General features: G+C 40.2%; 2 protein-coding genes across 3 annotated transcripts in view; one reads left to right on the forward strand and one right to left on the reverse strand.

The window, feature by feature from the left end:
* LOC139370044 (zinc finger protein 345-like) overlaps positions 1 to 14,571 on the reverse strand; it is a 637,497-nt gene that overhangs the window by 8,995 nt on the left and 613,931 nt on the right. The window lies entirely within an intron of this gene.
* Positions 3,657 to 13,296, forward strand: LOC139370138 (zinc finger protein 135-like). 2 transcript variants are annotated; one of them, XM_071109465.1, is made up of 6 exons: positions 3,657 to 4,204; positions 4,628 to 6,175; positions 6,348 to 6,808; positions 6,989 to 7,086; positions 7,222 to 7,396; positions 11,644 to 13,296. In XM_071109465.1, exons 4-6 carry the CDS (start codon positions 7,084 to 7,086, stop codon positions 12,540 to 12,542), a joined length of 1,077 nt encoding a protein of 358 aa, XP_070965566.1. In that variant the 5' UTR covers positions 3,657 to 4,204; positions 4,628 to 6,175; positions 6,348 to 6,808; positions 6,989 to 7,083; the 3' UTR covers positions 12,543 to 13,296. The 2 variants fall into 2 exon arrangements, with proteins under 2 accessions (XP_070965566.1, XP_070965565.1); XM_071109464.1 differs by lacking the exon at positions 3,657 to 4,204 and having other exon boundaries at positions 5,946 to 6,808.

Consider the following 14,571-nt stretch of genomic DNA (forward strand, 5'->3'; position numbering starts at 1 on the left):
ACGCAGCCATCATACTGCTCAGGAAGGAGATCAGTCCTGACTCCTAGAGCTGAATGTACTTTGGTGCAAAAAGTGCAAATCAATCCCAGAACAACAGCAATGGACCTTATGAAGATGCTGGAGGAAACAGGTACAAAAGTATCTATATCCACAGTAAAACAAGTCCTATATCAACCGAGTCCTATATTACCTGAAAGGCCGCTCAGCAAGGAAGAAGCCACTGTTCCAAAACCGCCATAAAAAAGCCAGACTACGGTTTGCAACTGGACATGGGGACAAAGATCGTACTTTTTGGTGAAATGTCCTCTGGTCTGATGAAACTGTTTGGCCATAATGTCCAACGTTATGTTTGGAGGAAAACGGGGGAGGCTTGCAAACCGAAGAACACCATTCCAACCGTGAAGCACGGGGGTGGCAGCATCATGTTGTGGGGGTGCTTTGCTGCAGGAGGGACTGATGCACTTCATAAAATAGATGGCATCATGAGGTAGAAAAATGATGTGGATATATTGAAGAAACATCAAGACATCAGTCAGGAAGTTGAAGCTTTGTCGCAAATGGGTCTTCCAAATGGACAATGACCCCAAGCATACTTCCAAAGATGTGGCAAAATGGCTTAATGGCTTAAGGACAACAAATCAAATCAAATTTATTTATATAGCCCTTCGTACATCAGCTGATATCTCAAAGTGCTGTACAGAAACCCAGCCTAAAACCCCAAACAGCAAGCAATGCAGGTGTAGAAGCACGGTGGCTAGGAAAAACTCCCTAGAAAGGCCAAAACCTAGGAAGAAACCTAGAGAGGAACCAGGCTATGTGGGGTGGTCCTCTTCTGGCTGTGCCGGGTGGAGATTATAACAAAACATGGTCAAGATGTTCAAATGTTCATAGATAACCAGCATGGTCGAATAATAATAAGGCAGAACAGTTGAAACTGGAGCAGCAGCACAGTCAGGTGGACTGGGGACAGCAAGGAGTCATCATGTCAGGTATTCCTGGGGCATGGCCCTAGGGCTCAGGTCCTCCGAGAGAGAGAAAGAAAGAGAATTATAGAGAGCATATGTGGGATGGCCAGTCCTCTTCTGGCTGTGCCGGGTGGAGATTATAACAGAACATGGCCAAGATGTTCAAATGTTCATAAATGACCAGCATGGTCGAATAATAATAAGGCAGAACAGTTGAAACTGGAGCAGCAGCACAGCCAGGACAACAAAGTCAAGACAACAAAGTCAAGACAACAAAGCTCTGACCTCAATCCTATAGAACATTTGTGGACAGAACTGAAAAAAGTGTGTGCGAGCGAGGAGGCCTACAAACCTAACTCAGTTACACCAGCTCTGTCAGGAGGAATGGGCCAAAATTCACCCAACTTATTGTAGGAAGCTTGTGGAAAGCTACCTGACCCAAGTCTTTTCTTGCAAAAAATATCTTTGGCTAACGATTTGATGTTTTCAATGAGATCAGTATCTTTAAGAAGTGTGTTGTTTAATTTCCAATATCCTCGAGTACCTGTTGATTTTTTAGTAGCTTGTAAATTCAGGGAAATCAAGTAATGATCAGAAAAGGGAGCCAACTGATAATCTACATTATAACAAATTGTAACAAAGGGGGAAATTAGGAATAAATCTATTCTAGATTGACGTGACATAGTTTTGTTGGTCCCTTTGCATCCGGAGTGAAATAACACCAGGCATCATCGACACAGAGATCCTTGCATAATGTAGTGATGATATTGCTATTTTGAAGGCTTTGACTCGTTCTAGGAGGAAAACGATCAACAGATGCATCAGGTGTTTCATTAAAATCCCCTGAAATAATTAGAAAAGCCTCTAGAGTATTTGTTGCTTAAATCCTGTACTTTCCCTGGTAAATTAGGTAAAAGGGGTCTTATTAGGAGCATGTGAGTTATGTCCGTATACATTACAGATGATGAAAATAGCATTGTCGAGTTTAACAGTTACTGTGACCCATCTCCCATCCTGTGAAGATGTGGATTCTAGAACGTCACCTTTAAACTTGTAAATATGTGGATTCTAGAACGTCACCTTTAAACTGTGAAGATGTAGATTCTAGAACGTCACCTTTACACTGTGAAGATGTGGATTCTAGAACGTCACCTTTAAACTGTGAAGATGTGGATTCTAGAACGTCACCTTTAAACTTGTGAATAAGTGTCAAAACACCAGCAGAATGATTTGATCCATGACTGAAATAGGCCATGTGTCTCCCCGTTGTGATTTACAACATTTCAAATCACTTTCACCTGAATGAGTTTCCTGAAGAAGGACAACATCTGCGTTACTGCGTTTAACAATATAAAAATAAGGCTTTCCTTTTTGTAAGATCTCTCAAACCCCTGGCATTCCGACTAACGATATTGAGTTGAAAACGAACTCCTGCATTAAAAAAATAAATAACACAAACTAAATAACAGAAGTAGTAATGTGAACAATAAAACAAACAGTGAACCGTTAGAGGATTACTCCGACGGAAAACTACGCTCAGCTGAGGTAGCGGTGGTTAACCGTGTAACAAATATATTTACTTCCTTTTTTTTTGGCAAATGTTAATCAGTTCTAGTTCGAACAGTACATTTACTTGTGGCAGTACAATAACTGTACTATTGGCAGTACTCACAGTTCCAGTTTGGTTCATGTCAACAGAGTTACCCAGTAATCATTCTTCCTTCGATAATCGCGTGTGGGCCCTTGAACCCAGCCTTCTTTCCCTCTTGTCGCGCCTTCTGTATAAGCGGCCAACGTTTCTATCTGGCAGCCTGATCCTGCGGTATCAGAGCTTCTTCTTCTCGTCCAGAAACGTGTTCCCCTTTGCCATTCTCCAGATGATGTTCCTGTAATGGTGCAGAGTTAAGCGCAATATGATATTGCGAGGGGGTCCATCAGATTTTCGTTTCCCATGTCGATGTACCACATCAATCACATCTCTTAGCCTGTCGTTGATGCACAAACCACCTTTCCCAGGATATGAATGACTGCATCCCAAATATCCTCTCTCTCTTTTACACCTTGGATTTTCAGATTCTACCTGCTACTCTACACAGCTCATTATTTTGGGATTGCAGTTTCTTCCAACTCATTCTCTAGGAACGTTATATTTTCCTTGTTCTCGCTCACAATTATGAGTAGCGGACTATGATGGACACTTTGGAGAGCGTGGTGTCTATTTTAGTTGACAGGGACTGGATTGCAGAGAAAAGTTCAGACATGGAAATGGCCTCTTTTTTTCACCGGTGGATTTTTAATTGGGGTCTGAGGTAAAGAGGTTGCGAGGATTTCATCCTGGTCTGTTCTGTTCTTTCTCTTTTCTCTTGCTTGAGTTCGCGGCTTCTTGTGTCTCCATGCTGATCTGGTTCTCCATGCTGATCTGGTTCTCGTTGTGGCTAGCTAGCATGTCTTCTGTGAGACTTGGATATTCCGTTTACTATTGTCTTTCGGTCGTGTTCTTCCCATTCAACTTGACAAAAACGAACTCTAAACTTATCCCATGTTGCTAAAACAAGTTATAGTTAGTTTCTTTCAAAATTGATAGCCAATATTAGACTGTTAACCACCTAACCCTCAATGTTGCCTGGACGAGCGAGATAACGCTCCTCCCCTGTGATGCTTCTTGCGTGACGTATATTTCTAGTGGACGGTACGAGAAGTTTCTTCAACAGCAACAACAGATTCAACTACGTGGTAGCTTGCAATCGAAAATAAACCGAAACATTTAAGCGTTTAAGACCAACCTTGTGTATATTACTGTTTGTGTTTTGAACATACTTTTGTTTACCTATCATCTAGTTAATTTAAACGTGATTTGCTTGTTAAATTAGCATATGTGTTACATTGATACTTAATCGCCCGGAACATGAGCTCACTAAGCAAGACGGAGAACGGTCTGGTGAAAGGAGAGGAATAAGCTTTCAGAATGAAAACGGAGGAACGGAGGAAGAGGAGGCTATCACATTGAAAGAAGAAGAGTATGATATTACAGTGAAAGAGGAAGATGGGAAAGAGGTTGTCAGCGTGGAACATGATGAGGTAGAAGCTTTCTGAATAAAAAAAGGAGGAAGATGCCGTAACATTGAAAGAAGAGGAAGAACCTTTTGGAGTACAAGAGGAAGAGGAGGCTATCTCAATAAAAGAGGAGGAAGACGTTTTGGGAGTGAAAGAGGAGGAGACTGAAGATCAGATTAACCCCAGTGAGTGTTGTCTTAAAAACAGGGGCACTATGCAGTCCTTGAAATAATGTGGTGTTTCAAAGGGGCATTCTACTGAAGTTCTACACTGTCGGAATTGTTTAAGGGCCAATCTGCCATTGGTACATATTTTTAGGACTTTTAAATGATTTTGATTGAATTCCCCACGTGGTCTATATTAAAGTGCACTTGATCTAATATAACAGGCTTTTAAAATGTAATTTCTACTTAAAATATCACAGGGACGTAAAAGGAACCCATTTTGTGGAACGAGACTTTTACATTGAATTACAAACAATATTTTTAAAAAAAAGCATAATTAACGATTTAGGTCCTTTTTTTAGACATATTAATATCTAATGTAAGACCCTGTGATTGTAATAGAAGATCATAAGTTTACTATCTATGATGTTCTCATTCACACAGGAGAGAGACATGACTATGGTGGATCCTCTGGGGAGCCTCAACATCATCCTGATGCTGACGAGTCAGAGAAGAGTCTCTACAGATCAGAACACCAGATGGTGCAGCTTGGCATGAGAAGGAAAACAACGTGGCTGTTATGAAAGTGAACTGTGTTCACGTGTGATCAGCGGTGTATTCATGTGTCGATTGTTGTTAACAAAGTTTCTTAAACAGAACAAAACGGGGATAAACATACCTGAATTTGTCCAATAGAAACTCTTGTTTGCAACTGCTGGATTAATGATTACCCACTATATCAGCTAGATGCAGGCAAGAGTATGCAAAGTGGTATTGAATGTGTCACTGTCACTGACCTGTGTGCACCTACGTTGTAAACTTCATTCATAGGCTAGGTTGTAGAAAACTCATGATTGGTAAAGGGAACATCTGAGAATCATGTAGTAGCCTAAACCTATCGCTGTTACATTGAACAGGGTGAATCGAATATGAATGACAGTCATCCAACATGCTGTAGTAGAAATAAGGCCATGCTCATGAAAAACAAAATGGTCCTCCCTCATCTTAAACGGCACTGACCGCCACAGTTTGGGTGGTGGACCATTCTTTCTACACTTGGGAAACTGTTGAGCTGAAAACCCCAGCAGTGTTGCAGTTCTTGACACAAACCGGTGCGCCTTTCACCTACTACCATCCCCCGTTCAAAGGCACTTAAATATTTTGTCTTCCCCATTCACCCTCTGAATGGCACACATGCACAATCCATGTCTCATTTGTCTCAAGGCTTAAAAATCCTTATTTAACCTGTCTCCCACCCCCTTCATCTACACTGATTGAATTGGATTTAACTACTGACATCAATAAGGGATCATAGCTTTAGCCTGGATTCACCTGGTCAGTCTAAGTCATGGAAGGAGCAGGTGTGCTTAATGTTTTGTATACTCAGTGTAAAGCACTACATATAATCAAGTGCTATTTGGCTTTAAGGGAAGAGTATGGTCACATCGAGATAAAAACGAATGTGAAAAATGAACAGAGAAAATGTGTATTAACACACTTCCTATTCATAGAAGTATTTATGCATCATCTACATATTCATATTACGCTTCTACTTCTGTGTACAGGAAATTCTTAAATCAAATCTTATTAGTTCTAAGACGTGAGTGAAAATATATCCGTTTATTGTTAAATTATTATGACTTTATTTCCAATACAAAAAAGCGTAGTAACTATTGTTTCCAAAATGCGTTACTCACTCCAGCCAGCCGATGACGATGTGCGTCTTGCGTGACGTATAATGGACTGGACGGGACGCTTCTTCAGGAACAACAACACCGCTACTCTTTCAACCACCTCGATAGCTTGCTAGCCAACATAAAACTGAAAGATTGATTATTTAGACCATGTTAATGTACATTAGCTAATCTCAGTATTTTAAACAAATTTCGGTTGACTTATCTAATGGTTAACTTTAACCTAATGTGCTTGTTCAATTTGCAAACTTTTTAAAGATTGATAGTGTCTAGGCTAGTCGCTAATGCTACCTAACTTGCTAACTAACATCCCTGACCATGAGCTCACTAAACTTCTCCCTTTCGACCATGTTTGTGTACATTAGCTAATCTGTGTTTTAAACACATTTCTGTTGACGGATCAACTGGTCAACTTAATTTGCAAACGTGTTAAAGATTGATACTGAGGTTAGCACTAGGCTAGTCGCTAGTGCTAACTAACTATCCCTGACCATGAGCTCACTAAACTACTCCTCCCCTGCTAAAGAAGAGGTCTACTCTATGGAGAAAGAAGCTCTGGGACTGAACATTGTCGTGGAAGAAGAAGAAGAGGAGGGTGTTACAGTGAAAAGAGAGGAAGAAGCTTTCAGAATGATAAAAGAAGAGGATGATATTACAGTGAAAGGAGAGGAAGAAGCTCTCAGAATGATAAAAGAAGAGGAGGATATTACAGTGAAAAGAGAGGAAGAATCTTTCAGAATGATAAAAGAAGAGGACATTACAGTAAAAGGAGGGGAAGAAGCTTCCAGAATGATAAAAGAAGAGGAGGCTGTTATAGTGAAAGAAGAGAAAGAAGCTTTTAGAGAGGAAGGGGATGCTGTCTCAATAAAGGTGAAGAAGGAAGACCTTTTGGGAGTGAAAGAGGAGGAGACAGAAGATCCGATTAACACCTGTGAGTACTATCTTAAAAACATATTTTTTTCCCCAATTGCATCACACAATATTTTATAAAATCATGATGAAAGTGACCATTTTAGGCCCTTTTTAGACATATTCATGCCTCTTGTAAGACTCTGTGATTGTAATAGTAGATCATAAGTTTACCATCTGTTTGATGTTCTCATTCACACAGGAGAGAGACATGACTATTGTGGATCCTCTGGGGAGCCTCAACAACATCCTGATGCTGACAAGGCAGAGAAGAGTCTCTCCAGATCAGAACACCAGATGGTACAGCTTGGTCTGGTCTAGCATACAGCTTGCTCTATCAGGGTCTGGGATGGGTTTCTGTAAAGCACTTCATGACAACAGTGACATCAGCATCCATAATGATATGTGTCTGTGTCCCCTCTTTATGGTTACCAGGACAACGCTAGCCCTTCCTCCCTCCCAGAGTCCCTGTGTCATGCCTCTCCCAGTAGCACCTTACTGCTGAGTATGAAGAGGTTGTCTGTGCTGCTGGTGGACTGCAGGAAAACAACAGGGCTGAGTGGTACTGTGAGAGGAGGAGAAGAGAAGAAAGGATCAGATTTAACTCAAAGTAAGTGCTGTAGTTTAGTTTGAACAAATACAACAGATCTGCCCACTGGTATCTGTTACCAGGACAACCCGCAAAGTTCTGTTAGTTGACAGGAAGGTAGACTGGTATCTGTTACCAGGACAACCAGCAGAGTTCTGTTAGTTGACAGGAAGATAGACTGGTGGATATGGATGTTATGAATATCATAACACTGAAAAAGGATTCTGCCAATTAAAAGAGAGAAACCAATAGACCATATAAAACCTTGATGAAAGTTAGCTTTAGAGAGAAACCAATAGACCATATAAAACCTTGATGAAAGTTCGCTTCAGAGAGAAAGTTTCAAGATGATCTGATGTAAGGTGCATGTTTTACAAAAACATTTTCTCTAAATATGATGGATGTTACATTGCCTGTCCCAGTCAACCCCCTATCTTTACAAGACTCTAGAACAGGCAAACTAAACTCAAGACACTTCAATGTGGTCTGTATTGCTTCTTTCTTGCTGTTGGTGATTCTCTGATCCACCTCTACGCAGACGACACCATTCTGTATACTTCTGGCCCTTCTTTGGACACTGTGTTAACTACCCTCCAGACGAGCTTCAATGCCATTCAACTATCCTTCCGTGGCCTCTGACTGCTCTTAAATACAAGTAAATGCGTGCTCTTCAACCGATCGCTGCCTGCACCTGCCCCCCCGTCCAGCATCACTACTCTGGACGGTTCTGACTTAGAATATGTGGACAACTATAAATACCTAGGTGTCTGGTTAGACTGTAAACTCTCCTTCCAAACTCACATCAAACATCTCCAATCCAAAATTTTAATCTAGAATTTGCTTCCTATTTCGCAAACAAAGCCTCCTTCACTCATGCTGCCAAACATACCCTCCTCATAAAACTGACCATCCTACCGATCCTCGACTTCGGCGATGTCATTTACAAAAGAGCCTCCAACACTCCACTCAACAAATTGGATGAAGTCTATCACAGTGCCAGCCGTTTTGTCACCAAAGACCCATATACTACCCACCACTGCAACCTGTACGCTCTCGTTGGTTGGACCTCGCTTCATACTCATCGCCAAACCCACTGGCTCCAGGTCATCTACAAGTCTCTGCTAGGTAAAGCCCACCTTATCTCAGCTCGCTGGTCACCATAGCAGCACCCACCCGTAGCAGGCGCTCCAGCAGGTATATCTCACTGGTCACTGGTCACCCCCAAAGCCAATTCCTCCTTTGGCGCCTATCCTTCCAGTTCTCTGCTGCCAATGACTGGAACGAACTACAAAAATCACTGAAACTGGAGACACTTATCTCCCTCACTAGCTTTAAGCACCAGCTGTCAGAGCAGCTCACAGATCACCTGTACATAGCCCATCTGTAAATAGCCCAAACAACTACCTCATCCCCTACTGTATTTATTTATTTATCTTGCTCCTTTGCACCCCAGTATTTCTACTTTGCACATTCATCTGCAGCACATCTACCATTCCAGTGTTTAATTGCTATACTGTATGTCCTTCGCCAGCATTGCCTATTTATTGCCTTTACCTCCCTTATCTCACCTCATTTGCACACATTGTATAAAGACTTGTTTTTCTACTGTATTATTGATTGTATGTTTGTTTATTCCATGTGTAACTCTGTGTTGTTGTATGTGTCGAACTGCTTTGCTTTATCTTGGCCAGGTCGCAGTTGTAAATGAGAACTTGTTCTCAACTTGCGTACCTGGTGAAATAAAATTTAAAAAAATAAAAATTAACATCTGATCTACAGAACTTGTTAAAAATTGCAAATATATATATTTAAAACAAGCTCCGTAAGATTTTTCTAAAAGCCATGAAATATGATTAAATGAAAAGCGTTTCTATCTATATATAATAACTACAGTACACTATACCTAGATTCTTCAAATATTATGGAGTCTTAAAGGAGGACTGTAGCATCTACAGATGAAACATTATGGAGTCTTAAAGGAGGACTGTAGCATCTAATGATGAAACATTATGGAGTCTTAAAGGAGGACTGTAACATCTAATGATGAAACATTATGGAGTCTTAAAGGAGGACTGTAGCACCTAATGATGAAACATTATGGAGTCTTAAAGGAGGACTGTAGCATCTAATGATGAAACATTATGGAGTCTTAAAGGAGGACTGTAGCATCTAATGATGAAACATTATGGAGTCTTAAAGGAGGACTGTAGCATCTACATATGAAACATTATGGAGTCTTAAAGGAGGACTGTAGCATCTACAGTTGAAACATTATGGAGTTTTCAAGGAGGACTGTAGCATCTAATGATGAAACATTATGGAGTCTTAAAGGAGGATTTTTACTACTTGCCGTTGCAGGGATTCCAACCGGAGACCTTTCGGTTACTGGCCCAACATTCTTAACCGCTAGTCTACAAATGTTACAGATGTTCCAACTTCAATTCATTATTTCTCAATGATGCTTTAAAGGAGAAGTTTCCAGAATCTAGAATATCAATATTAACATAATCACTAGTTAACTACACATAGTTGTACTGCGTTGCATATAATCAATGTGGTGCCTAGTAATTTATCATCGAATCACAGCCTACTTCGCCAAACGGGTGATGATTTAACAAAAGCGCATTCGCTTTTGGGCCGCCTGGCTCATTGCGAACTGTGTAAAGACCATTTCTTTGTCTGACTGAGTGGTGGTAGGCAGCAGCAGGCTCGTAAGCATTCATTCAAACAGCACTTTTCTGCGTTTGCCAGCAGCTCTTCGCAATGCTTGAAGCACAGCGCTGTTTATGACTTCAAGCCCACCAACTCCCGAGATTTGTCTGGCAATATTATAGTGCCTATAAGAACATCCAATAATCAAAGGTATATGAAATACAAATGGTATAGAGAGAAATAGTCTCATAATTCCTATAATAACTACAACCTAAAACTTCTTAACTGGGAATATTGAAGACTCATGTTAAAAGGAACCACCAGCTTTCATATGTTCTCATGTTCTGAGCAAGGAACTGAAACGTTAGCTTTTTTACATGGCACATATTGCACTTTTACTTTATTCTCCAACACTGTGTTTTTGCATTATTTAAACCAAATTGAACATGTTTCATTATTTACTTGAGGCTAAATTGATTTTATCGATCTATTATATTAAGTTAAAATAAAAGTGTTCATTCAGTATTGTTGTAATTGTTACAAATATATATATATATATAAATCGGCCAATTAATCGGTATTGACTTTTTTTTGGTCCTCCAATAATCAGTACCTGCGTTGAACAATCATAATCGTTCGACCTCTACTTTACATCCAGAATATTTTGTTCAGTAGAGTTACTATCAGATGTGCTATATATAGTTACTATCAGATGTGCTATATATAGTTACTATCAGATGTGCTATATATAGTTACTATTAGATGTGCTATATATAGTTACTATCAGATGTGCTATATAGAGTTACTATCAGATGTGCTATATAGAGTTACTATCAGATGTGCTATATAGAGTTACTATCAGATGTGCTATATAGAGTTACTATCAGATGTGCTATATATAGTTACTATCAGATGTGCTATATATAGTTACTATCAGTCTTAGGAACATATGATGATGTCATAGTGAATTCATGACATGTGACTCACCAAGCCCTTTCAGACTTTATAATATGGCTATATATATAGATGTACTGTATATAGTTACTAACAGTTTTAGGACATTTCCCCCAAATATTTCACCTTATTTTTTTTACTTTACCCAAAATGTCATGACTTCAGTGACAGTCAAAGTGTTGAAAATGTGTTGACGTCTAAATGAATTGGGCCATTTTAAATAGCGTGTCGAATCCCTTCGACGTAAATACATGTTTTGGATTTTCACATAAAATTACTTCTTTACTTATTTTAGGTTCAAGGAAGTGTGTAGGTCACATTCTGTACATACAACTATTCATACAACTCTGAAGGTTTTTTATTCAGAACCACCTGCTCGATTGGAATCCAGCGACGTCTGTGTCTTGAGTGTCCTAGAACTGTTTCGTTTTTTTGTGTTCTGACTTGTAAAAACAGAATTAATAAAATAAGTAACGTAAACATATTCTCAGTAATTACCAGGAAGCTCTACAACATAATTTGTTTTAAAATCACAACAAGATTGTTAATACTGGCTATAGGTTATTGAGGGATCTGATTAGGATTTTCCCTCGTTGCAAGGCTATTTTATCATGTGGAGGTTTCATTCAGGTCTATTTAAATAAACAATCTGTTTTTGGCAGGAGAGAGACCAGACTCGGAGGAACCAGAGCCAGATATGTCCAAACCAGCAAGACGACACCAGTGCTCCCAGTGTGGAAAGAGTTTTAACCAGAAAGGACACCTGAACCAACATGAGAAAATACACACAGGGGAGAAGCCTTACCACTGCTCCCAGTGTGGAACGGGTTGTAACGGGTTAAGGGACCTGAAACAACACGAGAGAATACACACAGGGGAGAAGCCTTACCTCTGCTCCCAGTGTGGAAAGAGTTTTACCCTGTTATGTAACCTGAAAACACACGAGAGAATACACACAGGGGAGAAGCCTTACCACTGCTCTCAGTGTGGAAAGAGTTTTAACCAGAAAGGACACCTGAAGCAACATGGGAGAATACACACATGGGAGAAGCCTTACCACTGTTCCCAGTTTGGAACAGGTTGTAACCAGTTAAGGGACCTGAAACGACCTGAGAGATTACACAAAGGTGAGAAGCCTTACCATTGCTCACGGTGTGGAAAGAGTTTTACAACGATAGGGACACTGAAAATTCACGAGAGAATACATACAGGAGAAAAGCCGTACCACTGCTCCCAGTGTGGAAAGAGTTTTACAACATTATGGAGCCTGAAAATACACGAGAGAATGCATACAGGAGAAAAGCCGTACCACTGCTCCAAGTGTGGAAAGCGTTTTACCCACTTAAGTAATCAGAAAAAACATGAGAGAATACACACGGGGGAGAAGCCTTACCGCTGCTCCCAGTGTGGAAAGAGATTTAGCGAGTTAGGAAGCCTGATGGCTCATGAGCGAATACACACAGGGGAGAAGCCTTACAAATGCTCAGACTGTGGGAAGACATATTACTCATCACAGTCACTTAAAAGACATGTGAGAGTCCACACAGGGGAGAAAACATGAATTGAATATGTAGTATGTCAGTTTGAAAAAAGAGTAGATCAGATTCCTTGTGTTTAAATGGTCAGATAATCAAGTGATATTTGGATGTGATGCATTTGCTCCATTGTTGACATTTGCATTGTCCCACTGATGATTTAATGAAATGAAATGTATCACTGACTCTGTAATGTAAAATGTTAATTGTATGTGTCCACATATCTGAGTATGTGGCTAACCTTGTGAAACTGTTCTATCATAATCTCCTGTTCCTGGGAGTATCATCCTGCGTTGCAAACCAGCTGCACCTGCATCCTTGTCTCAATGAAGAGTTCTTTGTTTTACTTGCCAGGAGGCATTTACAAGCCTCCCACTGGTTGAATAAACTTTGTTTCCACGTCATTTCAACAAAACAAATCCACGTGATAGTGTTTGATTTATGTGATTTAAACTTTGAAATGCGTTTGTCAGAACCAACCTTCTGGACATGTGTAGTATTTAAGAAATCGGGGACTCGCTGATCTCTCTCTGCCTCTCTCTCTGTCCCCATCTCTCTCTCTCTCTCTCTCTCTCTCTCTCCCTGATTCACCAAAGGTTTTTGTTCTCTACAGTTTAACATAGACAGTATTTCCCTCCTGTCTAAAAACATACTTTTGGATTATAAACATGTCAATAAAAAAAGATTACTAAAGTAGCCAATGCACCTTGTCATATACATCATAACCCAAGGGTGGTTAAAATTGTTGTTAGAATGTCTATTAAACAACTATTATATACATTAACAATATTGTTTTGTCTAAGATTTTTACGAATGGTCTTTGAAAGAGATAAAGGGTCCTGAAAAAGGGAAAGTTTCTTTATTTAGCTGAGTTTATTTAAAGTGTCATATTGAGATGCAAACTCAAATATAAATAGATGGAAACTATATCTGACCCAGTACTGCTGTCTTCTTCTCTACATCCCATAGCCATGTGTGTGATGATTTGTTTCACAGTGGATTTGTTTAAGACTACCAAGAAAACTCTCGACGTGCCCCTGATTTAGCCCCCTGCAGTAAAAGGTTATTAATGGGGTAAAATGACCTTTTTTTTGTTTTGTGTTCTATATCCTGCCAATCATTTATTTCTTCATAGACAGAAAACATGTGTTGTCATGTGTGCTCTCTCTCCGGCCTCTTGGTCGTCTGGCTGCTCATTATGGTGCACACCTGTCATCATCGTTACGCACACCTGCTCGTCATCAGACTCACCTGGACTCCATTACCTCCCTGATTACCTTCTCTCTCTCTCTTTCTATATATATATATATATATATATATATATATATATATGGACGGCTCCGACTTAGAATACTTAGGTGTCTGGTTAGACTGTAAACTCTCCTTCCAGACCCATATCAAACATCTCCAATCCAAAGTTAAATCTAGAATTGGCTTCCTATTTCGCAACAAAGCATCCTTCACTCATGCTGCCAAACATACCCTTGTAAAACTGACCATCCTACCAATCCTCGACTTTGGCGATGTCATTTACAAAATAGCCTCCAATACCCTACTCAACAAATTGGATGCAGTCTATCACAGTGCAATCCGTTTTTTCACCAAAGCCCCATATACTACCCACCATTGCGACCTGTACGCTCTCGTTGGCTGGCCCTCGCTTCATACTCGTCGCCAAACCCACTGGCTCCATGTCATCTACAAGACCCTGCTAGGTAAAGTCCCCCCTTATCTCAGCTCGCTGGTCACCATTGCATCTCCCACCTGTAGCACACGCTCCAGCAGGTATATCTCTCTAGTCACCCCCAAAACCAATTCTTTCTTTGGCCGCCTCTCCTTCCAGTTCTCTGCTGCCAATGACTGGAACGAACTACAAAAATCTCTGAAACTGGAAACACTTATCTCCCTCACTAGCTTTAAGCACCAACTGTCAGAGCAGCTCACAGATTACTGCACCTGTACATAGCCCACCTAGAATTTAGCCCAAACAACTACCTCTTTCCCTACTGTATTTAATTTATTTATTTATTTTGCTCCTTTGCACCCCCATTATTT

This window comes from Oncorhynchus clarkii, chromosome 17, assembly GCF_045791955.1.
Source record: "Oncorhynchus clarkii lewisi isolate Uvic-CL-2024 chromosome 17, UVic_Ocla_1.0, whole genome shotgun sequence".
Taxonomy (NCBI): domain Eukaryota; kingdom Metazoa; phylum Chordata; class Actinopteri; order Salmoniformes; family Salmonidae; genus Oncorhynchus; species Oncorhynchus clarkii.

Bases quoted from the DNA above. Each gene is read 5' to 3' on its own strand.
- LOC139370138 (XM_071109465.1), top strand. The intron at 7,397-11,643 runs GTAAGTGCTGTA...TGTTTTTGGCAG, and splicing joins AGGATCAGATTTAACTCAAA to GAGAGAGACCAGACTCGGAG.